Source organism: Phoxinus phoxinus, assembly GCF_949152265.1.
Source record: "Phoxinus phoxinus genome assembly, chromosome: 2".
Classification (NCBI taxonomy): domain Eukaryota; kingdom Metazoa; phylum Chordata; class Actinopteri; order Cypriniformes; family Leuciscidae; genus Phoxinus; species Phoxinus phoxinus.
In genome coordinates this window covers 40,250,796-40,277,340 of record NC_136877.1, presented here as the reverse complement: position 1 = coordinate 40,277,340, position 26,545 = coordinate 40,250,796, and the positions used below count along the sequence as shown (strand labels likewise).

Here is a 26,545-nt window from a genome sequence, read left to right as displayed (position 1 = left end):
GTTAGAAAAAAATAAAAGCTTAAAGAAAAATGGCGAGCACAAAAAGATAATGACGGGATGTGAAAGGAGGCGAGTTGTTCGATAGCGATTATTTTCAAACACCAAACCAATTTTGTTTGTAAAGTTAAGAGCTGGAATTGCATCTGATTCACAATGAATGCCTGAACTAGAATACAAAGTGAAAATGGGTCACCAAATTGAAAAAAGCACCAAACTTCACACACCATGCAAAGCTGAAGTAGTTTCACGCTCACAAAATCTCACCAGCAAAAAAAAAAAAGAAAAGTAGTAGCCTAAATCATGTAAATGTAAACCATTCAAATTAAAAATGACCCTATCACACACCAGTGTGGGCAGTTTTTTATAGCAATGAGGAAAAGTGACAAAGCATCATGGATAACTCTACCCCCATGTCATTTCCACTACGTCGACAACCACAGAAAACAAATTGTCAATGGTTCAATCCAACAAGGTGAGTTCACCAATTCCCACATCTAGTTTATCCATATTCCCTACTTATGCATTACTGACTGATTACTGAGAAGCAGGTGTTTGTTTCCTGCCAAGATTTGCCATTCCTGCCTGCAGGGTAGAGAGGGAAAAAAGACATCAGGGGAGTGAGAGAATGTTTCATAAAGGTAATAATTACCTTACCTAGCGCACATCACTCACAAACAGCATCCATTATGCAAACAGATCCCACACAGGGACCTGAACTCAAGAGTCAGCACATGGCCAGAATGCTAAACAGCCCAATTCACAGCTATGTCAGAAAAGCCTTCAAAGTCAACATGAAACCGCATTTGCAGTCCATTCCTTTAGCGTGTTACTTCATTAATGTGACGCATTTCCAAATTTGACTGGATAAATCAATAAATGTTTCTATGTATTTGTATGTACGAGTGTGTGTGTAGTGTGTGTGTCTGTGTGTATAAACACACGTGTTGTTTTTTTAACATGTTACTTGACAGATTTGGTCAGATCACTCGAACAGAACTCCAGAAAACAGAAGCAATGTCTTACACCCAATTACACACACTTTTGAATTACTGTATGAAGGGAAACAAGATCTTGCAACTTCCACGACTCCATAGATTATACATTGCATAGCATTATATACAACAGCAACAAATGAATCTAGCGACTGTTCTCTGTAGTTCGTCAGCGCTGAGCACCTGTGTTCACACTCGCAGAGCATATTCAAGCCTGACATTTACACGGACTTAATAAAATTAGATCTCTAAATGCTGAAACTCTTCGGTGGTCTTGTGTTGACATTAATCTCCTGTGTTAACTATCAGCCAGATTTCAGAAAGGCTGCATTAATTACAGCAATAGCCTTAAACAATGCCTACAGCTATTTGGCTATTGATTAACATTATCCAGGAGCCCGTGCGACCTATGTGGCATCAGCTGCGCAAGAAAGACGTTTCAGATGTGGAAGGTAATTAAATTTTAATGAAAGATAAGACAACACTTTATTTTCTTCTCTGGACTAATATGCACTGCATAATGAGACCAGGATTAAATAAAGTAAATAAGAGTCAATTTTGATTTTTCTATAGACACAGCTGCATGTCCAGTGATGAGACAACAGTGAATAGATCAACCGATCACACTTTTTTTTTTTTGCTGAAGCAAAATTATTAATTGGAAGGGACAAATGTTTGACACAATGTTTATACCACATTCATTAATTCCATTCAATCTTCTGGTCAATATTTGTGTATTTCCAATTATTAACAAGTGTTTGTTTTGTCTATGGGAAAATTTGTCTTTTCAACTCAAATAGTAGTGCCCTATGATTTCAGAAAGCGTGGACAGAATCAAGGAATCCAATCCATAAAAATGGAATTGACAGTATAATGTGGAATGTCACGACATTTGGCAAATAAAAAGTAGGAATGCACACTTAAATCACAATATTAACCAAGTGTCTGTGAATATTCAAACGCAAAAAGGATGCCATTTACTTCTGAAGTCTGCATGTTTTGCATGTCTCTGTGTGAATGAGTGGCGCGGTTTCGCCAAACACACACACATACTGAAACACGTGTGGCGCTCATGGTGTTTTCAGCATCTCACTATAGGACAACACTTTCCAGGGCTGAATCTCCAGAGTAAAAAAAAGAAAAAGAAAACAATTTACTTTTTTTTTTTTAAAGGGACACTAAGTATCTTTTTAGGTATTTTATTATCTAAAATCAATATTTTTATTCATAAATATGTCCTCAATGGTGTACAAATACCTCGGGCAATTATCAGACTTATCCTTATAAATGAAGAATTAATTATCTTTATATACATGGGACGGGTAGGTCCACGGAGGCTTCCATGTAGTTCCGCCATCTTGCAAAACTATAATAGCAGAGAGGGACAAAAAGTACTAAGCCAACGCGTTTCCACAACGCGTTTTCGTTCAGAGCCAGCTGAAACCAGCAGAAACGCAGGTGCAGAGCGGTGAGAGGCGCTTGAAACTGCACCGGCAAGTTTAAAAGTCTGGATTGCATTGTTATTATGGACCATACATATGCCAAGCCACAGGAGAAGAAAACATCGTCGCCAAAAAAGTCAAAAATAGAACGTAAAATGCGTGGGATTTCCCCCTTTCTGGTCAATGTATCCCTGCTCCCCTCAAAGTGATCATAGTGCTAACAGACGGATCACAAAACTTATCACGGATCCGTGGTTTGATTAAAGTCAATTTTATTTTAAAATGATTACTCACTCACTCTTGAGCGTCTGGCGCGACTCACGCGAGTGATTTCAATGTAAAGACGCGTTTATGCGCGTCTAGAGGTCCTGCGGCGCTGTGTTTAGCGCGGCTCGGTAGACGCGAGCCTCATTCCACTCCAGTTTGCGCGAATGAGGCGAATTGCTATCACAGATAATGTATTTTCTATCATTTCACTGTAGCTCAGCATCGTGATGTAAAGTTAACGTTATTGCATGATCACAGTTCATATGTGTAGGGAAAGATAAGCTAATAGAGTAAAACTATTGCGTTAGGCTACTTCAGTTAATAAGAAAAAATATTTTACAATTCCTGCACATGCAGTGATGAAGTTCATGTTCTCATGATTTATTTTTATGAATAACAATGTTTCAAAACATCACCCCTCGACGAAGTGCTATTAGAAGACATCCTGTCAAAGCTTTTTGGTACATATCGCCTACCGTAGATGCAATGCGCGCGAGGCGCTGGAGAGCAAAATTAGTTTGGATGCAAAATACGAATTCACCACTAGATGGGAGTAATTCCTACTTAGTGTCCCTTTAAAGGAGTCATAACCTAGTATTACCTTGGATACCCATGCTCTATTTTAAGCCCCTTTCACACAGAGATTCCGGAAAATACACGGATAAAGTGACCCGGGATTTGACCCTGGTTCGTTTAAAAATGGTTCATTCACACTGCCAGTGATTTGCCGGAATCAGAGAGCGCGTTCACACACAACCCGGGTATGTCCCGGATAGACGCGTGACGTTATGATGTGACGTATAAGGTACGCGTCGAAAAGACGACGATCATTTTTTTTCGGATTCGGTCGTACACTAACGCATCACGTACCGTTCCACAAAGCTGGCGAACGATCTCAGCTTCGGCGCGGATTGCAAGGAGCTCTCGGGTCTCTGCTTCAGTCCAGTTTGCAGACATCTTTTCGTTCTTTCTTGTATCGATGACACAAACTTTCTTCAAACAGAGTAACAGAGTCGCACGATAACTACGTCATTGCGAAGGCTCGTGCATCATCACTACGACACACCCCTTACGGCATTTGTCCTGGCTTTTGTTCACACAGCGCGCGTTCCGGGTCTGAACACGGCAATGTTACTAGGTCCCCAACCCGGCATCGATCCCGGCATTAAACCCGGGTCGTGTTTGCGTTGCGAGATCTGATGCGATATTTTGGCTGTCGTGGACGGTCATTTTAATAATGCAAATGAGGGGCGCGTTGATTGGTGGCAGGAAGGAGGGGGGTTGACACCGCAGGTAACTTCAGCATATCATTCCAAAATGACATCATGGCGCAAGTTGTGAATGAACCCGACCTGGCGTTTATATACTGTCTGTGCCTGGCCGCGACCTACGGAATTCAACCGTAAATGCACGAGCCAGACTCTGAACCTGAGCTTGAAAGGGAAGATGTAGAGTCGATGGAAGGACGTCTACATCAAGATGTCTCTGAATGGTAAAGACAATCATTTTGACTGAGACATACATTATACCTTTTATTTAATGTAGATTACATTAACGGAGATGTAGTCTACTTTTTTTTATCAGCTTACAGTGGTTATTGAGATCAACGTTTGCTATCATGTGGTGTTTTTGCCTGGTTTCACGTTGTGGTTTTTTAGACATTCAAATTTGTGAACGATTCCGGCGTAAAATGATTAGCACAGACACCTAACGTTAAGCCAGTGGGAAGGGTTGTAGGAACCACGTCATTAAAAACGAATTTAATCCACTGGTCCCTGACAGCTTGGTCCGTTCTCGGGAGAGAAAACACATTTTGATTCTGGCAGTCAACAACAGAGTAACTCACGTGTGCACTACGTTTCTGCATCTTTCGCGACTGAATATGAGGGGGAGAGGGGCAGGGCGGGCTTCCTGCAGCATAGGTCTGCGGTGTCCATTTATGGTATATCCGGCCCCGTCTTGACGTCAAGACGGGGGAGAAATTAAAATCTCGTGTTTGAGTGCGCGTGCACGTGGGCTGGTTTACGAACCCTGGGATAAACAAACGCTTCACTTTTGAATATCAGCTTCACGGCCAGTGTATACTCGTTAGGCAATCATAACATACATTGATTCTCGTGGAAAAGTGAAAATTACAGGTCATGACTCCTTTAAAAGTTAGTCAGGATTAATCCTTTAAAATGTGATTCATTCAAATAATGATAAAAAAAAATTACAAAAAAAGGATTTTGGACAAAATATTAAAATGAAGGAAAAAGAACTACTTTTCAATCTACAAAAAATAAAGTAGAATTGGGGTGGGGGGGAATTGTGTTTTATCATTTCAATTAATTAGACATGGATTTTGATCACTAAAATTAAATTTAACCATTTAACAAATATCTAGTTAAATTTAAAATGGAACAAAAAAAGGAAACCAGACAAATTAAAACTGAAAAATAATTATTTGGGAATAAAATAAAACTATTTTACAGGGCCCGAAAATAGTATTGACAGAGAAGTTAATGATGAAACCAAAAGGACAATAAACTCTTTATTAAACCAACCTTTATTTGAGCCTCCAGCTTTAAATAGATCCACTGAACTTCCCTCACACACAACCTCTCTCAATCTTCAGTATTGGCTCACTCGCACACTCAGTCTTCCTTCGGTACCCGAAACGAACCATTCAAGATGGACAGCAGGGGCAGTGGTGTCCCCATACAAGGTTAAGCAATTTGTCTACTGTGTGACCCCTCATGAACCAGCTGATTAAAATTCCACCCGCTTCTCTTGCTGTCCCTTGCAATTTCTATCTTTCTCTTAAAGTTCCTTATCCCTAAAGTTATCCTACCTAGATGTTTTTTCAAACCCCCCTCCCTTCTCTCCTATCTCAACCCTAGACAACATACACTCCCAGTGACGTCGTCACTATAGCAAATTGTACGTTCGGTATCTGGGCCATCGTTGAGTGACATCGCCCTTTTTCTCTCCTATTCGCACAAACGCATGGGCAAACGCCCTTATCAACAATACCTTATCTGCGGCCCTTCCTGTGCCCTCTCACGGACTACTGCTGACAAGACAAATGTCCTCCAAACGTCTCTGCTCCTCGACAGACAGTGATAACCAAACGTGTGTTTTTGAAACCATAATGGGGTAAAGGATTAAGACCAGTCCTGACCTGGGCCAGACGTTCAGCTCCGATAACAAAAACCACCCCTGGCTGATTAGTGCCCCGTCATGCCATAGAACAGGGTGTGCTGAAGGACAGTCCTCCACGCTCACTATCTCTGACACTGGCGAGCACAAGACGTATAGTGAAGGGCTTTTTATTTTATAGTCCAAGGGAACTAACAAGGACACATGTGAGAGTCACTAGCACTGCCATTGTTTTTGTGTGTGCGTGTGCCATTGTTTCCTGCAGAATCTATAGTGCCAGAAAAAGTAATTATATCCATCCCGAGTTGTGAGCTTGCAGTCTAAATTGAATGTGATGAGACAAAAAGGACAGTGCACTGCGAAATAATGCCAGGACAATACAATAGATGCGTTTTCTTCACTGGCTCCCCTTGAAAAAAAAAAAAAAAAAAACAGTGCGACTAGTGTAGTACATTTCACAAAGTAATGACTCAACTCTTTTAATGAATCGTGCAAACTTCTGATTCACTGAATCCCACAAGTTATCTAACTGACAAACCGTCCCTTTCAGGACATGCTAAAAAATATAAAAAAGATATTGTAGCTAGGTAAACGTGTGTGCATTTCTAGAAAAGCTTATGTAGTAACAATGCATTAAGCAGGCCACGTGCACATCTAGGTCACGTCCTACTGTATATATCATTAATGTGTGTGTGTGTCATGTTCTCACCTACCTGCTGTTTATCATTACTACATGGACTACATGTTTGTGCTTGTATACAAGTATCTATCTAACTCTTGTTGCTGCGCATAAACTGAACACACTTTCAAACTCTAACACTGAATTGAACTATTAGCACATGCCTAAGAGTGTTTTTTCACTTCACTTTCAAAATGCATTAATAACGTCCAACAGCAGTTAAATATTTGGTCTGACAGTCCTACATTTCTATGAATTATGAAATGATTTTATATTTATATTAAAATGTACTATATAATACATATTAGATAGAAATTGAGTGGCATCGCTCCCACTTTTCCTCCTCATTAGTGACACCCCTGTAGATATGTGGGGGGGAAAATTCACCTTTCAAAAGTTTGAGGATTTCTTAAAAGAAATGAATACTTTTATTCAACAAGGAAGCATTAACTGTATCAAAAGTGACAGTAATGTTACAAAATAAACTCGGCAAATTTCCCTTTTTTGGGTCCTGCTACAGGAGGCATGAGGACTGCAGATGTGGCCAGAGCAATAAACTGCAATGTCCGTAATGTAAGACGCCTAAGACAGTGCTACAGGGAGACAGGAAGGACAGCGATTCATCCTTGCGCCAAACCACATGTAACCATACGTCCCTCCATTATTCCTTTTCTGTTGATCAAATGTCTGTGAAATTTTTGTCTTAGTTGGTGAATATACACAGTGGCGCAAAAAGTGGGTATGCGCTATATGTGGTGCATAGGGGTGCCAAAGCGATAGTTTAAAAAAAAAAAAAAAAATGGGGGGGGGGGGGGGATTTTATATATGTAGCTGCTGTTTTGCGTTTCTAAATCATTTTTGCATTTCCTCTATGTTACATAACATTTTAGAGGACTAACAGGCTAGAGGCGTCCTCATAAGATTCCATTATAGAATTCAGCGTCGTGAGCGCTGAGCGAGCAGGTACGAGTAGTGAGTTGTCGTCGAAAAAGATGGACAAAGCAAAAAAGCTGTCGGGGGCTAAAAATAGAAAAAGAGGGAAAATTAGATGGCTAAATAAGTGGATGGTAAAGGCAACAGGTATGATTTAAAGTGTGACGTCCAGGTATGTAGGCTACTGGCCACTGGGAGATTCCCGGTGGGCCGACGTGCTTTTTGGGCCGATAATTTATCTATTTATTTTTTGTCTTTGTCTTGACGGCCCATAAAACTTGTACATAGGCGGCCCATTAGTTTTGTTTTGTTTTGCTTAATTGGCGGCGCTGGGTTAGTGCCAGTGTAATTCATTGGTCAAGAAAAGTCAGCGTTAAATTTTTTTCTGACACCGCATGAAACACGTAGATCAGCGGCCCATTGGTTCTTTTCTTGATTGACACTGGGCTGGCCCAATCACATCTTTAATGTTAAGTATAGAAATATAGTCTTTCAAGTATAGAAAATAGTACAAAACTAATTCCTTTATTTTTCAGTGCATTTGGCCAATGCAGCTTATAGCTTCTTTTTTTGGATTCATCACTGTGGGATATAGTTCAACTGTATTAATAAATGATAATTTTGTACTCATTTCATCTGTTAGCGCTCACTCGTTCCTACTCACTCATTACATGGCACACTTATTTATTTATTTGGCAAAATTGTTGCTGCATATGTATACCCCTCTGACACCGGGTAGTTGCGCCACTGCATACACATCGATAAACATGATAAACGCATAATAGAAACACTGATAATAATAAGAAATGCTTCTTGAGCAACAATTCAGCATATTAGAATGATTTCAAAAATCATTTGATAGGAATACTTAAATAGACCGAATAAAATTATTTCTGAAAGGTCATGTGACACTAAAGACTGGAGTAATGACGCTGAAAATTCAGCTGCACCATCAAGAATAAATTACATTTTAAAAATACATTAATGTAGATAACAGTTATTGTAATGGTATTTCACAGCATTACTGTTTTTACCATATTTGATCAAATAAATGACTTTTTTCAAAAACTTTAAAGCATCTTACCAACCCCAAACGTAAGTACAAAATATTCATATTCAAATATGAATATTAATATTGATGTACATAAGGCCTCAAATGGTCAATAGCTTTGAACTAAGAAAATGTAATGCTATGAAGAAAACATAAATCCATTTACGTTCTATTAATTGAATTCATATAATATAATTTATTATGTTTTGTTAAATGTTGTAATGAACATGCCTGGATAAGGCTTTAGGCATTCAGCTGAACTTAGGAGTGTCACTCGTTTAGTCTTTCCAAGTTGTTGCAGGTCACTTTGACTCATTTAAAACATCATCACAGATTTACCGCAACTTAACACCATTGGATCTTCAATGGTAACTGCACAGAAGGTTGTCTGATATGAACCACAAATCAAATAAATAAATAAAAAGCAAGTTCAAGTGCAGAATCTCACCTCATTTCCATACATCATTAGGTGGTGTGTGGTGATGAGCGCTTTGAAGACCACAACCCAGCTGTTGTTGACGGTTCTCTCAAACAGTGTGTCAGCCAGCTGGGGAACGTTCACATTCATCTCATTGGTGCAGTGGATCAAGTCTGAAAACACACATGACGCACACGTTAGAGCGACACACATCACTGATTCGCATCTCGAATTGTTCTAAGACCCTGCACAAGATGTTCCAATAAACACAGCACATGGCAGGGCCCTCGCTTTGCGTGAAACATATTAATGCATCTGCAGCGGGTGCTAATGGAAGCAGATCTCAGCGGACTCTCATAATATCTCTCAGTATTCTACACAGAGGGTTAGACAGTCGTTCTGTTATGCAACACTCACAGACAAGCAGAGAAGAGAAGATCCATAAAGAGAGTCGCATCTTTAAATATGCAGGAGCACCCCAGTTTTGCTTTGCGTACTCGCATACGAAAGCAGCATCTTTTGAACGCCATCAGATGCTCGAAAACTCGTTTCTGTTCTGTCCTGTTTGCATAATGAAGACATTCCTCCTTCAACCCACAGTGTTCTTTTTAGTTCTTCAAAGGCAAAACTCTTTTCTCCCTTCCCTTGAGAGAAACATCTTTTCACACACAGAGCAGGTAATGAGGGAGACGACTCCTCCGTATCTGTCGGATTTTGGCCCTGTGGGCCTGTCTGTTGTTCTAATAGGGAGTTCTAGTAGTAAGTAGTGCAGCTCCCAATTGGAGTCTGATGATGAATCACAAGGATCTGGTAAAAGAGACGGCACACTAGTATGTGCTATACATCTACGAAACACACTTACAGCATGCCAGCGAGGCACAAATGGCCTATAAATTGAGGATGTAATGCACTAGTGTGGAAGCTAGAGTGTGTGTTGATAAGCCTCAGCCGTGTTTTGTATACTTAGTGGGTCATTATAATGAATGCCATATTGTTATTATTCTGTAAACGTTTTTCACAAGTAATGCAATTTAATGTTTACTTCAGTTGGCATCAACAACCGCAGTTATTTGTTGAGAGGATTATGATGTCCGTTAAATAAATAGAAATTAAATAAATAGCAGCACTAAGCTCAATGGTTTGATTCCCAGGGAATGCATGTAAAATGTATACCTTGGTAAATTGGTGTATGTACTAATAAAGCAATACATACGAATTTGAGATGGTTTGATTTTGCTCATTTGGTAATATTGTATTTAAAGAAAGGCAATAAATATATTATTGCGCAGACAATAAAAATATATATAAAGAATGAATGTGTTAAATAATGTTTAAGTCTTTCCTTCCTGTGACAATAGCCTTTTGAAGTGTAAAGAGATAGTTCACCCAAAAATTTAAATGTTGTCATAATTTACTCCCCCTCATGTTGTTCCAACCAGTTTTTTTCTTCTGTTGAACACAAAAGACGACCTTTTTGAGAAATGTTGGTAATCAAACATTTCCATAGAATGAAAAAAAAATACCATGGAAGTCAATGCCTATGGTCAACTGTCTGGCTACCAACATTCTTCAAACTATATCTTCCTTTGTGTTCAACAGAAGAAAGAAACATGAGGGGTGAGTAAATGATGACAGAATTTTCATTTTTGGGTGAACTATCCCTTTAATAATTAAACATTAGGCAGGATTGTGAAATTTAAGACCTCTTAAAATGATAATTAAAACTGTAAACATTTAAGATATGAGACTTTCTATGGCCTTAAAATTGTTCAAACTGAGTTTAAGACATTTTAAGACTTTTTGAGGAGCTGCAGGGACCCTGTAACAGTATCTGCCAAATGCATACATGTATTAACAGCATAGTTTGAGTTGTGCGAACAGATAGAGAAGATATTTTGAAGACTGTTGAAACAGTTGAAATAACTGTCGTAAAAACTTTAAATAATAAAAAAAAACAGAGGCATTTTTCAAAATATCTCCTTTAGTGTTTCTCAGAAGACAGGTTTGGAATGAAAGGAGAGCGAGTAAATTACAGAATTTTTATTCTTGAGTGAACTATGCCTTTAAATGAGAGAGATTTTCTTTCATACTTTTAAAACGACTTATAACTGAGCTATTTTGGAAATTTGGAATTGAATTGAGTTATGAACAGGAATCAAATCTGGAGATTTGTAGCAATAGCCAGCCTTAGTCGCTAGGGTGTTATGGGTGGTTGTTAGGTGGTTACTAGGTTAAACTAGATGGCTGTTTACTGCCCAAATGCAAATAATCCCTCCCTAACTCTAATGATATTCTGATCTCTATAAAACGCTCAGGGTCCCTCTTTAGTCATGTCTGTGGCATCACCCACTAGGGGGAAAAAACCTGATCACTTAGAAAAGTAATAGCACACAGAGGCACGCTTTGAGGTATCATTCATACCCGTAGCATTAAAAGGAGTTACGTGCCAACGTTTAGTACTTAGGTTGAGCAACAGTAATTGTATTGCAAGCAGCATTAATAAATCTGTGCGATCCTGAAGATTCAAGTCAACTCCACTGAGCTATTCAGCATCTCTTCCCTAAGATGAATGCATATTCACGTACTGTGACTACTATTAAAAACACACTGCAGCCTGTTGGGGGATGAGTTACGAGATTGCTGCCTATTCAACAGTGTTTTCCCCATTTCTCTCTCTCGCTCTTTCCTGTACTGAACTGCACCATGGCTTTTGCTTTCAGAGCTGGGTCTCCTTTCTTCTGTCTTGCTTGTTTTCTATGATGGTCAGAAGGAGAGCCTGCGAGCTGATTGGCTCCTTTGGGAGGGAGGGGGAGGGAAAGGGAACGAGAGTGAAAAACTCTTCTGAAGTGAGGATATGTGCTGATTTAATCAGATAAAACAGGGCACATTTGGTGGTATTGATCACAAATTCCATCGTCTTAAACGGAGAAAGACTAAGAGAGGCACAAATAACAGAGTTAATGCGTGCAAGAAACTCCCCACCCTGACCGATTGAAGCACTGGGAATGTATGTGGTTGAATGGCTGATTACACCCTGGATCAGAGCTTTCAGACATTGCATATCAGGGCTGTTTTCTTGCAATATTGTAATAATACTTTAAATCCCTGTATCAAATGTATGTTGGTTACTAAACCAAATAAGCAGGTTGCCTAAATAAGAACAAGCTATTAAACAGGCATTCCCCAGTCCAGTCAAAGCTACTTCTTTGGTCAGGTTACCATCCACATACTTTTGTCTCTGTTCCCTTCAGAGAAACATTCATATAATTATTTAATCCTTAGCACGTTTATATTTATTTAAAATGAATCGTGTAATTAATGATAATTAAAATATGAAAAAGTAATACTAACCATCAGGGATTTTTATAATGGTTTATCATCAAACCGGTAACCATTTCATCCCTACTTCAATTCCGATCAAATTAAATTGTGATGCAAATCAATGAACTGAATTATGACATATCGTATGGTACAACGTGTATCGCATCATGAGGTAGTTAGCGATAGCACATGCCACATGATACTAATCTCCAATTATCTCCTTTACAATGCTTCTGAGTGTCACACACCAAGTTCACAAAAGTAGATTCCCAGAGTGACTGAGAACAGGCAGCGTTTCACACCGCAACCTTTAAATAGAGTTTCTGACAGTGTTTCACTAAAACAGACAATCACACTTCCATGTTATCCCTTACAAACACACACACACACCTGCATGGTTCCATGCTGAGATGTGTGCACCAGAGCGTGAAATGATGTGCAGTGGTGAGAATCGAATCCGAGAAAGGCGGTGAAAGGAAGCTGTGGCCCAATGATGTCACTGCAATGCAGCAAATGAAGAGTGTTTGAGCGATGAGGTCACACACTTTCAGTCTGCCTGTGTCAAAGTCTTATTGTTAGCCTGAAAGACAACGAAACCCTTTGGAAACGTTCATACCGGGCTGAGCCTGCCACCAGTCAGAGTTGACAGAGGCTCAAAGCATCCTTGAGTTTCAAACGCACACGTCGCTGCCATAATTGGCCGATGGAGACTGGTTTGGAATTAAAACCAGCTCTATGCAAGAGTGAAAAATGAACAAAATTACAAATTAAAGCACGTTTGATTCAAAGCATGATTATTGTCTGCAGTGCCCGGGCTTACAAATTAATCTGGATTGAGCCTTGATGAGGCACAGGAAGTTTGGCAGGAAGCCTCGTCTGTGTGTGTCTGTGTGTGTCTGTGTGTGTCTGTGTGTGTCTGTGTGTGTCTGTGTGTGTCTGTGTGTGTCTGTGTGTGTCTGTGTGTGTCTGTGTGTGTCTGTGCGTGCGTGTGCGTGCGTGTGCGTGCGTGCGTGTGCGTGTGGAAGTAAATTGACCAGGTGGCCTGACAGTCTGTCCAGCTGTCAGCCAGAAGACCGTAGCTGGTGCTCACCTCTGAACCGCCACAGCTGCCATGCTAATTACTTGTTCCAAGTGTACTAATCACTGACTCCAGGTCAGTTCTCTGTGGCCCTCTGCTTCTGGAATAATGCACTAGAGGTGGATTGGGAACTGACATTTCAAAGTATTGCAATATGTTATTGCACAATATTCTCAGACAAAACCAGAATCCCAAACCAGTTTCATTCACTAAGCTCATTTAGAATATTCCAAATTAACAAATTCATGTGCGTATTAGGCTTGCTGCGATAGTCTGTGTTACCGGTGTTCAGCCATAACACCAGTTACATCACTTGCCCACCGCGGCACCGTCCACCACAAAGTTCTCCTGTGCGTACGAATATGAAATAATCCATGCAATTATTAGTGAATGAGAGACACAATATTTCTAGTTACATAAGTATTTTTGGGCTGACCACCAGTCAGGCCTGCTAAGTCTGCTAAGTTTTCGTGCTACAATAAACATGGTACTATCAAGGTACACATCATTACTAATTTTTCTGACGATGAAATGCCAACTCTCTATAAGCTCGCTAGTTTTATGGCTCTCCAATGAAATAAAAGAAGAAAGTTCAGTACTTCTTGTGCAAAGCAGTGAAGTCCAGTGAAGATGAATGGGAAATCAGTTCAAAAGATAAACGCTCGCAATTTCACAGTTCTAATCATAATAAACTAAACACAAAATGAAAATACTACCGTATCAAGACACTGACGTCAATATAATATTTGTATCATCTATAATATCGTCAATATAATATGTGTGTAGTGTGCAGACATGTTTACTGACTATATGGAAAGATTTATTAAAACAATTTCACTAAATAAAAAAATATATATAAAAAAGATTGTGATTTCCTTTGTGGAAATGCTAATCACTAAGATTAGAGGACCTCCAGAACTGTTGATGTTTTACTCTATGCTCAAAAACAAATGCTAACCTCTTTAACCTGCAGATAAGGACAGCCAACTGTTTTGGATTTAATGAGCGCAGTCTTTTATCGGCTAACCGCTTCAGCTAGCTTGAAGGAGAACAGCAAGGAGAATTCTTCTCCAAATAAACGTCTGTGCTCCCTCTGTCTGGGGAACCTGGGACCTCTATTAAATATAGCTGGGATTCTTTTTGAGAGCTTGTTTGCTATGTTTGTATCTCTGCCTCCATTTCCTTCAAGATGTGTGTTGATGGCCTTGTTGCTGTGATTGCGAAGTGCTGGAAAAGGAAATTATGCTCGTCTGGTGGATGGTCTGAAATGCGGTGAGACGAGGTCGTATTTGATCAGCGTTCTGGGAACATAAATGTGATGATGGTGACATTTTTGTAAAAGGCCTATATGGGATTCCTGAACAGTGAGTTCAGTGACACAGTTCTGTGGAATACCGCAGCTATTCCTCACATGTCATTCCCATATTTCTCCCTCTCTCTTCTTTTCTTTTTCACCAGGACAACTTTGCAACTAATCAGCAACTTGGGAGCACAGCTTGTAGAATTCTATAAAGCTCTAGTCTATAATAAAAAGGACAAAAGAAAGCCACACAATCATATATATATAAGATCAGCCGCCCTTTATTTCTCACAAAGCCCAAGAAATGTCATTTAAGGCAAGGAATAGCAGAAAGTAGAAAAATCGAATGCAAGTCTTTAAGCATGAATGCTGACGCATTAATGTCTACTGTCCAAAATAGCATGATCAAATTAGGAAAGGTTAGGAAATTAGGAAACTAGAATTCAGATCATTTATATTTGTGGCCTATATATATATATATCCTTTAAAAACGGATACATGAGAGGTTTAAGCTTACTGGAAGTCTATAGTATTATGTGAATGTGTGCCTCTATATTCGCAAACACCAAAAGAGGGTCATTCCGTGTCAACTCAACCAGAGGTCCCAGGCTAAAAATGTATTATTTTTTTTCTGCTGAAATAAATGCATAAATGAAGAAGAAAGCTAAAATCTTACATTTAATGAATGTATATTGACTAAGTAATCCACTATTTTGTAGAGGAAGGTCAAAATGACTATTTTAGCCTGAGATTTGGAGCCAAATTACAGGGGGGTAAAAATGACTTTAGAAAGATGGCAGCATCATCATTTTATTTTTACACGGAGATTGGCAAGTCTGTTAGTAAAATCTGTTGACAGGTTTAACAGATTGCATTATATGCCAACAGTGACAGATCAAAAATGGGGAAAGCACTTCTTGTGTTTTTTTCCCCAAGTTTGCATGCCCCCATTTGGCTCCAAATCTCAGGTGAAAATTGTCATTTTGACCCTCTCTACAAAATAGTGGATTACTAGGGGTGTAACGATACCTTCATTTCACGATTCGATATATATCACGATACTGAACTCACGATACGATATTATTGCGATACTCCCAAGACATATGATAAAAGGTTAACAAAAAATACTGTTGATTAAAATGCTAACTTTGATATTACATTGTGGGTTTAAATGAACAGGTTTGGACTTGGTGCTTGTAATTCAAGGACAATGGTGACACCAGAATAAAAATATTCATGATTCTGAAGCTGACCATTGCATTATTATACATTATAATCAACATTATATAGTAGTTTAATGTAGTACTGACACTAAAACTCTGAAAACATGATTTTTTTCTTATACAGTAATTTCTATTTTGGGTGAACTATCCACGATACATATTGTCACTATCCACGATACGTATTGTTGCATTTTTGTATTGCGATATATTGTGGCACGATATATTGTTACACCCCTATGGATTACCCATTACATTTAACATTCTGGCTTTCATCACTATTTATGTTTGTCTCTCATCGAAAAAATTACAAAAATCAAACAAAATTTGAGGCGGGGAAGTTTATGAAATTCGTTTGATTTGACATGGAATGACCTCAAACCGTTTTTTTTTTTTTTTTTTTACAAATTTACTGTCTTCAAAATTACATTTCAAGGATTACTCTCAGACTTCCAGTTATTATGCTTCCTTAAGACTGTCTGTTTTTAGTGAGGACACGGATAGCAATAAAAGGTTACAGTTATGTAGTATCCGAAAGTGAAAACATGTAGTTTTGCACATATGGGCGTGAGAGAAAAAAAGGGCTTTGAGAATTCTCTCCTCTGAGATGCGTCATAAATAAAGTCCCAGGTTTTGCAGAGGAGATGTCAGAAGACGAGCCAAGGGCTCTTATAAGGTACAAAACAAGCTATCAAACAGAGCCAAAGGCCCTCAGCAGCTATAAATAGGCCACATCAGCACTATGAGCGTGAAGGGAACAGAAGCAATGTGTCATGCAGCATGTGGAAGCTCTCTTAAAGTGGTGCAGTTGTGTCCTCACATTGAATGAAGCTCAACAAACATTGATCAACTGCTTCTCTACCTAAAAAAAACATCCTCTTTTATCAGTCAACTAGGGCTGGGCATCGTTCAAAATATTTCGATCCGGTGCCAATTTCGATACCTCTGTTTCGATACCGGTTCCTAACGATACTTTTTTTCGATACCAATTTTATGAAATCCATTTTAACAAGATTACATAAGATATTACCTCAGAAAAACTTTTATTTTTTATTTATTTAGTTTTATTTTTTCAGTTTGACACATGCTCCTTAGCCAGTGCACAAAGGAACAAAAAATGTTTTCTAAAGCGCTCATGCTCACCAAAGCTGAATTTTTAAATAAAAAAATACAGTAAAACTTTAGTAATATTGCGAAATAGTATTACAATTTAAAATCGTATCTCTTATATTTTTCAAAATGTAATTTATTCCAAAATCATTACTTCAGTGTCACATGACCCTTCAGAAATATGAAAACAGTTTGCTGCTTAATATTTTGGAAACTATGACAATTTTTTTCATGATTCTTTGATGAATAAAACATTCTAAAGAAAAGCATTTATTTAAAAACGAAATATTTTGTAACATTACACATGTTTTAATGTCACCTTTGATAACTTTAATGCATCCTTACTGAAAAAAAAAAATCTGACTATACCAACACATTTTTGAACGGCAGTGTACTTTCAGTAGGTTATTATTTATTGCAATATAAACACTGTCCGAGTGATCAACAAGGTATCTCTTCATTTACCAGTCGAAGACGGAGCAACTTTCTGCTCTGATGTTTACTCCGTGCACTGTCAAGGTCTTCATCCTATTTGTCGTGGTACCGGTCTTTGCAGCAATTATTTTACCGCAAATACTGCATCGCGCGCTGTTGGCATCGAGCCTGGACAAATGTACCCACACTTTTGATCGACTTTTCCACATCTTTAAGGTATTATGTGTGTGTGCTCGCATCTCATATGAATATGTGCGCGGAGAGTTTGTGTGTGTGTGTGTGCGTGTGTGCTCGCGTCTCATAAGTATGCGTGTCGAGAGTTTGTGCGTGCGCGCGCGCGTCTCATATGAGTGTGCGCGGAGAGTTCCGCGCGTTTCGTGTGAATAGAGTTTGCATTTATGTGCGTCGTTGTGCATTTCATATGTATTTGTTTGAGCGCTGCCGTTGACGAGTTAACTCCTTAGGTATCGAAATCTGGAACCGAACAACATGTCATTTTTCGATACTCGATAGTATCGAGGCAATTCGGTCGGTACCTAAAAAGTATCGAGACTCGGTACCCAGCCCTACAGTCAACGTACCGTAGCTCCTGGCTCTATTTCTGCTTGCTTGCTTCTAATACAACATGCTTTGGTGCTTAATAAATACAAATACAAACATCCATCATCCACAAAATTACAATGAGTTCATAAGTAAAAGCTACTTATCTGTGGAGCAATTTGCTCTTGCAGAGCTGATGGATGTAAACAGTGGACAAAGCATCCTGAAGGGTAATCTGTATTCTGAAAGGCTGGGTGGTATTTCCCAAGACATGTTTGAGAATGGCTGTTTTGTCTTTGCTGCACAGCATCATTTCAGCTGTCTAGTTCTAAATCAGAAGCACTTCACCTTTAACCCTGACACACTCCAGATTCAGACTGCTGCTAGTTGGATAGTCTCAGGATTATTGACTATGGGCGTAAAAGTCTGCTTTAGGCATAGCAGAACCACACACATTCAAAATCAATTAGTCTGGTGGGTTAACTGAATGACTAGTCAAATAATCAATCTTAAGAATGGTATCTGCATCAACTTAAATGCTTTTTAAGACCTGCACAAAAACAATTAATACTATATGGGCACATTGGGCAGGGAAAAGCAGTGTCTATGGTAACATTGTAAACCATAAAATGACTGTAAAAAAACAATTTTCAATTCAAATACAGGTTTGATAAAAGTAATTATTTTCACTATAGGCCTATAACCAGGAACGATTATATCGTGTCAATCAAAATCTGCAACTCACACTGTGTGAAGAAAATTTCGGTTTGAATTTAGGGCTGTCGGAGTTAAAGGCAGGGTAGGTGATTTGTTCCAGAAACATTTTTTGTTATGCTGGTTAACATCCTGATAGCAATCATTAAGTTAAATGGTCTAAATGTATTTATTTGTATAGGCTATATATTGCAATGGGGGGAATATTTGTGGGTCCACTCCTGATAATGCCAAATGTATTATGTTACCAGTAAAAAGTAGCCTACATTATTTTAAATTTATCTAGTCAGTGACAGAGTGCAAACATATTAGTCTAAAATATTTCTGTATTTTTAGCTTCAGAATCATGAATATTTTTTTAGATTCTGGTGTCACCATTGTCCTGTGCATTGGGTTACCAGCACCAAGTCAAAGCCCATTATTTCCACTCCCAACGTAATACCAAATTTAGCATTTTAATCAACAGTAAAATTTTTGTTGGCCATTTCCCATATGTCTTGGAGTATACAGTAGGCTATAGCAATAATATTTTATCAAGAGTTCAGTATCGCGATATGTATCGAATCGTGACATGAGGGTAGGGGTGTGCGATATCATGATTTTTGATCGTGGACGATTAAAATGTCTCCACGATCTGCTTTTGAAGAAATATCGTAGGATTGTGCATTCTACTAGTTTGCAGTTCTGGCGCCTTCATCTCAACATACTGTACAGCGCGACGTATATATTCACATGAAATGCAGAGGAACGGGACACTGTAGTTCATAAAATTGTATTATTTGCATGTGCTTTAAAGCCTTGCCGGTTACACATGTCATTCGCTGCTGATACGCTGTTCTATCGAGCGCTTTTCTGAGTGCAAACACCTGACGCGCACATGCACTAAAAGCCTGTCTAACAGCGCTTACTGAACCAAGTTATCTTTCGAGTCTCATTGTGCTAATACTGTCAAATACACACAAGGTTTACATAAACAAAGTTGGTTATGTCTAAAGTGAAAGAACAACAAAAAAATTGAGAGAAAATCTGCTTGTCAAATGTGTGTATAGAGAGCCTAAGTCCCTCCCCTTCCGGTTGACAACCATGGGACCTTATTTCGGGAAAAATATTGTATGGTAGTCAATGGCGAGAGACAACAAATATTTTTATCTTGTTTGAATTGTGCCCTGAATTACACATATGATGTTTGGCAATTTACAATATACATTTTAAAGTCAAGAAAGTCGCAGTTTGATGTAAAACTGTTGAGGTATAAGACTGTGAAAATAAGTAATTACAAAGACTACAAACCGAAAAGGCGCAAATGTGACATCATACCTTTTCTCTCAATGAATGAAGCTAACTTTACTGAAGCTAACGTCTGTCATGTTTTCTATAGTCTTACGATATAATCGTAACGTTACGCCGTGATGCCTGAGTGTGTTGTACCAGACTCCACACACACGAGCAACGATGACGTATAGTGCGAGACGAGAGATGTAGTTCATTGAGCGATTTTCACATAAAACTAAATGTTACTCTTCTGTTTTATGACAAACTGCAACTTTCTTGACTTTCATAGTTATATTTTAAATTGACAAACATCATATGTGTAATTCAGGGCTCAGTTCGGACGGAATAAAAAGATAAGTTGTTTCTCGCCATTGACTACCATACATATTTTTTCCGAAATAAAGTCCCATGAGACGGAAGCGGAGGGGCGGGACTAAGGCTCTCTATATTAGACTCGTTGCGTGCCGATCTTAAAGTGACAGTAGCCCTAATAGTAAACATGCTGCCGCTTGTCCTTAAAGGTTGTATCAGCGATTTCAGGCGCAAAAATAAATTATCACATTCATCTAATCTTTCCTAACGATCCGCTAGCTGCCCGCCCCATAAGCAAGCTGTCAAAAAAACGCATCTCTGTAGGCAGCCTAGGCTCTGAGATCGAGATACGATTGCTGAGATCTGCACACAAAAACAATTGCCTTTACCAACCACTCAAAACCAAAATAAATAGTGTTCAACCAATCACCGACAGGGGCTGGGTGTTGTGAGGGCTGAGAGCACGAGCGCAAAACCTCACAACACCCAGTCCCTGTCGGTGATTGGTTGAACACTAGGCCTATTTATTTTGATTTTGAGTGTTTGTGAAACCGATTGTTTTTGTGTGCAGATCTCAGAGGCTGCCTACAGAGACGCGTTTTTTTTTGACAGCTTGCTTATGGGGCGGGCAGCTAGCGGATCGTTAGGAAAGATTAGATGAATGTGATTATTTATTTTTGCGCCTGAAATCGCTGATACAACCTTTAAAGGGATAGTTACCCAAAAATAAAAATTCTGTCATTATTTACTCACTCACTCTAAAGTTGTTCCATACATGTATTAATTTCTTTCTTGTGCTGAACACAAAAGAAGATATTTTGAGGAGTGTGGCTAACCGGGCGTTTTCTGGTCCCCATTGACTACCATAGTAGGAAAAAATTATGGAAGTCACTGGGGTACATCAAGTGTTTTGTTACCCACATTCTTCCAAATAACTTTTATTTTCAACAGAAGAGGGAGACTTATTCGGGTTTGAAACGTCTTGAGAGAGTAAATAATGACAATTAAAATTTTTGGGAGAACTATCCCTGTTAATAAAACAACAAAATACAAAGAGCAAAACACTCACTGCTCTTGACTGAGAACTTTAATAGTAGCTTTAATAAGAATCAATGTACAATTTATACAGTGAAGTCTTTTGTGTTTTATTTTCATATTTGTTCATTTAATTACTTTCTTCAATGCTGTTAAATACACCTACTGTAGCTGAAAAAATAAAGCACTGTTTATTTCATTTGTATATTAAGTTGTGTATGTGTATCTTTTCTTTGTTCTTAATTTTTATTAACAAAGAAAATGACAAATAATTTTTATCTTCGCCACTTTGGCCTAAATGTCTGCCATTCTTTTTTTATTTTATATTTTGTTACCTAAGGCTTTGTTTTTAAAATAGGGACATTAGTTTGGCTGTAATGCTCAGTCACTTGCAAAATAGTAAAACCAACATGAAAAGGAATCGTGATAAAATCGTGAATCGTAATTTTCCTGAAAAAAATCGTGATATGATATTTTTGCCATATCCCCCACCCTACACATAGCGGTTCAAAATATGGGTTATCGGTCTACGTGATCTGCAATAATCGGTATCGGTCCTGAAAAACGCATATTGGTCGGCCCCTAATTATATGTGACTATATGCAACACAATTGTCAAAGTAACAGCTCTTTACATGAACAGGAGAGAAAATACATAAAAAAATATACATGCTTTATATAGGCTATGCATATATAGGCCTTATAAGCTGACCGCAATCATTACACACATGACTGGCAGAGAAAGAAAGGCAGCCCTGAGACAAATAGAAAAACTACTAAATAAAATTCCTTGATACATAAATAAAAACTTTTGCAAATATAAAACTGGTAAATAAAATGAAAATAAATAAACAATAAAAAAAAATCTACTAATTAATCAGCTTCGGCTGTGTGTCTGTCAGCGCAAGAATTTTTCGTGGCTTATTGTGATTAATAACACTCTAACGTGTCAATAACTTTAAGTAGTAGGCTACAGCGAGGTTTATATAACAATTTAGAATATCGATTTTTGAAATGTGTGAATCAATGCGAATAGGCAGAAGTTTGATTTTTTCCCCCACCCGTAATATTTATATATACATACACACATACATATAGCCTATACATATACTCAGAAACAAATGAAACTCTTGAAGAAAAAAACTATTGAATGGCTCTCAAAAATACGATGCTACAAAGCTTCCAAACTTAGCTAGGGCTATTAGTTCTTACTCAGAAACTCTCATTAAAGCTGCTTAGTTATTTGTAAACACAACATTTTCCCCAGTGGACTAATAAAATCCAGTGCTACCCGTCACCCCAAAATTGCATTAAATCAAGTCAATTTATGGATATGTTGATTTAAGCCTTCTTTTGTCATTTTTGTGTGCAATATCCATCAAGAGGTCCTGTAAATGTTCAGTGAGAAATCTGAAACTGAGACATGTGGCAGTGTCATTTTTGTACCAATCTGAGAACAATTCCCCAGTTTGCTTACTGGTTAGAATGTAAGACTGAGCACAGATCCCAGTTCAGTAAGCTCAAGTTCTACCAAAAAACAGTGTCCCACTCGCGGCTTCCAAAGAGGTCAGAGAGCAAAATCTGTTTGTTGACTCAGTACAAATCTCACTGCTGTTTGCAAAGAACAGGAAAGTGAATGCAAACTGGACAAAACTAAACAATACAAGATAGAATCTTCAAAAGAGAGAGAAAAAAGTGTCACATTGACATTTACTTCTTTGTTAGCCATCTAAATTTCCAATCTCACAGACTGCTTAAGCCAAAATGAAAAAGCAATGAATGAACACTGGGCTTAATCTGGGAGATAACTATGATAAATGATAGGGATGCAGTAATATTACAATTCTGGCAGATACACAACACATAAACCAATAATTATTTGAAAGTTATGGCTAATAATAACCAATAAATGTTGATACATTAAAATTGTACTATGTTTTATGTCTAAATAAATAAAAACAAACTAAAAATTAAACCATTTATAATGTTGTGTTGCTCAAATTCACCCTTATAAATATACAGATTACAAAATTAAAAATAGATATTCTTTTTGAGATGTGTTAAAGATTACACGTTATTCAATTGTGTTTTAAAAGAATGCCTTTAATTGAGCATTAGATGACGGCAAAAGTAATCTAAATGTTACCCGTCACAAAAAAATTCCAATATCAACCAACATGAATAAATTGCAAAGAAAATCTCTAATATCAGCCGATAACCAATATGATGCAAATGCATCCTAATAAATAATTATGACGTATATGGTCTTGACACAACATACGTCAGGCTTCTGAAATTCCCCAATTCTAAGAACCGGTTAGAGCAAGTCATGTGGAAATGTTTTCTGGATAGTACTTCTCTGCTTTGAGCAAAAAAAAAAGAGGAAGTAAGCAACACTTGACCTTGTGTAATTCTGAAAATATTGTGTTATGCAGTGTTTGCAAGATTAAAACAGCAGCAATGAAGCTGGCAGATCGGGACAGACTACCGTACTAGGCCACATAACCCAGTGGCTAACACAGGAAACAAATCCAGACAAAACATGAGGCTGTGTTCTGCAAACACTGACGAATCAAAGACACAAACATAAAACAAACCAATCAGGTTTTTTCGTTTGCTTGGCTGCAAGTCAGCCTGTGGTTTTACAGCACGACAGGTGCCGAAGCAGCCAGCCTCCCTCGTTCCATCGGGGGAATCACAGATAAAGGTCTAATAAGAAAGAAATCCCTTGATGAAGAGCATTTTGCACCAAGATGCATTTGTCTGTGTTCAGAATGTCAGACACGAGTCGTACAAATACTTCAGCAGCCCTCTGTTCGTAATCTCTTTAGACACTGCCTATGTGAAAACGAAACTGACGTGCTGCATTCTGCATTAACTCTGCTTTTGTCAAGAGAATCAATGCCTCAATGCACACACGCCTGTATTGACCTTCATCGCTCCCACACCATCTCGACGATGACTGTTAAAGAGGGATCACACAAGACGTGAAGACATTACGCACACCACATGACTTCAAACACGATGTATCAGAAACCCTGACAGCTGCAATTACTGATTCAAGCAGAAGTGGTTATTATGAAGCAGATATTAATAAATAAGCTGACTGTATGATGACATAACTGCTTCAACATTGCTGCAAAAACGCATATGTAATTACAAAAAACATAAAATGGGCCACAAAGTCAGTAAATGACCCTATACTGCCGCGTTACAGTGGCATCAGCTCCTTGAACTGACAGCGTCTTAAGACAGATCAGCATTCCCATCACGAGCATGTTCCAATTCATCACTGGTGTCCAGACAGCTGAGGATGTGCAAGCCAAGGCTAGTGGAACTGCATGCCAGGGATGCAGTAACACTTTGAGCTTTTTAAAAGCACCCAAGAATACCTGCGAAGAGACTGTGCAAGTACAAATACAGGATTTTTTTTATCTTTTTGGCATACTCACAATCAAGGTGTTTCTTTTTTGGTCCACTGACTTCATGCGTTGTGGCCTTGCAGAGAGCTTTGCTGATGGCTGATCCAGTCATGCTGTGCTGGGCCGCAGCGATGCGATCCGTGATGGACTGTCCTGACATTTTTATTCAGCTCTGAGATACGAAAAATCAACACTAAACTTGACCTGGTCTCACTGTAGACGCGTGTATTCTCACAACTATCTAGTATAGGAGTTGACAATTTTACAAAAATACACTGACTTGATGCAGTTTGATACGTTTGAACCGCCACCAAGTCAACTGGCACTAATTGATACACTTGAAGTTAAAAAAAAAAGGGAAGGAAAAGTTGACTTAACTAGTAAAAATGTCACAACTAGATATGCCGTAACTAAATTGGAGGGGGATCTAAACTTTTGTTAGCTAATATTACTCATACACCATTGGCACCAAGAACAGATACTGGTATCATTGAAGTCTGAAGATACAAAACAACTGTTGGAAAATGTCATAGCTATCGGTCAGGCCAGCTCAGAGGATTCAGGCAGAAAAGATCACCTGTCAGCCAGCTTGAGCCTCACCAATTAAGACCTTTTAAAAGAAAACAAACTGGATATAAGACGCGCCAGCAAACTAGATTGAGATCAGATAAGCGAAACTGTTCATTCTTGCCTGTATAAACCTGCTATTACACTGGTATCAAGTCAAGAACTCTGACAGGTTTTCTTGCGAGAAATATGCATAGACATACAAACCAAACCCTATAAGTGACTTGGCAAAGAGGCGGTAAGAAAGGTGGATTAACTCAAAAATGTAACTATACAGGTAACAAAACAAAAGTATTACGTAACCAATCAATTTAGGCGATTTATCTAATCAACAACCTAAACTATCTGCCCAGCCAGCTGAGTAGATAAATCACATCTGAGCTTGAATTATTGCTCCAGCTTTCTTATATTTAGACAACTAACGTTACTAACAAAAACAAATCCTGCTCGAGCCTAAGATATTCCTAGATAACACATAATCTTCAAAAAGAATGGTAATTGTTGTTAAAAAGAAGTCCAGCGTGCATCGCGACGAAGACAGCTGAAAGTGTCCGGCTCAAGTTGGACTCCAGCCCGGTGAGCCAGCGCGTCTAACCGGATGCCTGGTTCTCTGCCCTTCCGTCCCGCTTAAAGTCTCCTTTTAGTCCGCGTATACGACACGGTTCCGCCCGTGGTGAGAACGACAGACGTCGAGTTGCTTGGGACTGAATTGAGGGGTGGTTTAGCTATAACCCCCTGTCTGTCTCTGTATCTGTGGTTGTGGTTCGAACTGTCAGCTCTGTGTTATTCCGGTTTGGTGAAGAATGCGCTGGCGGAGCCGTTCAGGACAAAATGGCTTCGCTGTGATCAGGTGAACGAGGAGCTGGAGTTTGATTGGGCGGGAGCAAGTGGCGTTCACTCGTTCGTGGGAAATAGCGTTGCCACTTCTTACCCAAACTCTTGTTGTGATAGCCTACTTTTTTGACAGTTATTCCACAAATGAAGATTGCTTTTGAAAACCATTTGAATAAATATAACGAATAATATATGTAGATATATATTGATATATACATATATATATAGCCTATAGCAGTTTGTATATTTTTTTTTTATTCATTTACACATTATTATTATTTTTTTAACTATCAAAAAATGTAATTTAATTTGGCATTTCCAGTTGACATCACAACTTCGCGAACTTCCTGACCTGCAGTTCAATCATTAGCCGTTAGGGACTCAAAAATCCAGCTTGGGAATCAATAATGTTTTTGAATGACATGGCTTTTTATCGAATAAAACATATTTTATGTTTTCATGG

At 38.6% G+C, this 26,545-nt stretch overlaps 1 protein-coding gene across 4 annotated transcripts in view; it reads right to left on the bottom strand.

The window, feature by feature from the left end:
- The window catches only part of LOC307011260 (phosphatidylinositol-binding clathrin assembly protein), a 57,309-nt gene extending 31,128 nt beyond the window's left edge, over positions 1-26,181 (bottom strand). For 3 of the 4 annotated variants that reach the window (XM_079636708.1, XM_079636710.1, XM_079636709.1), the window contains exons 1-2: positions 24,712-26,058; positions 8,954-9,096 (exon numbers count right to left, since the gene is read on the bottom strand). In XM_079636708.1, the coding sequence (XP_079492834.1) occupies positions 8,954-9,096; positions 24,712-24,841 (273 nt within the window). In that variant the 5' untranslated portion in view covers positions 24,842-26,058. Of the gene's footprint in view, positions 1-8,953; positions 9,097-24,711 lie in introns of all 4 variants that reach the window. The other variant, XM_079636711.1, reaches the window with a different exon arrangement.
- Between the last annotated feature and the right edge of the window lie 364 nt (positions 26,182-26,545).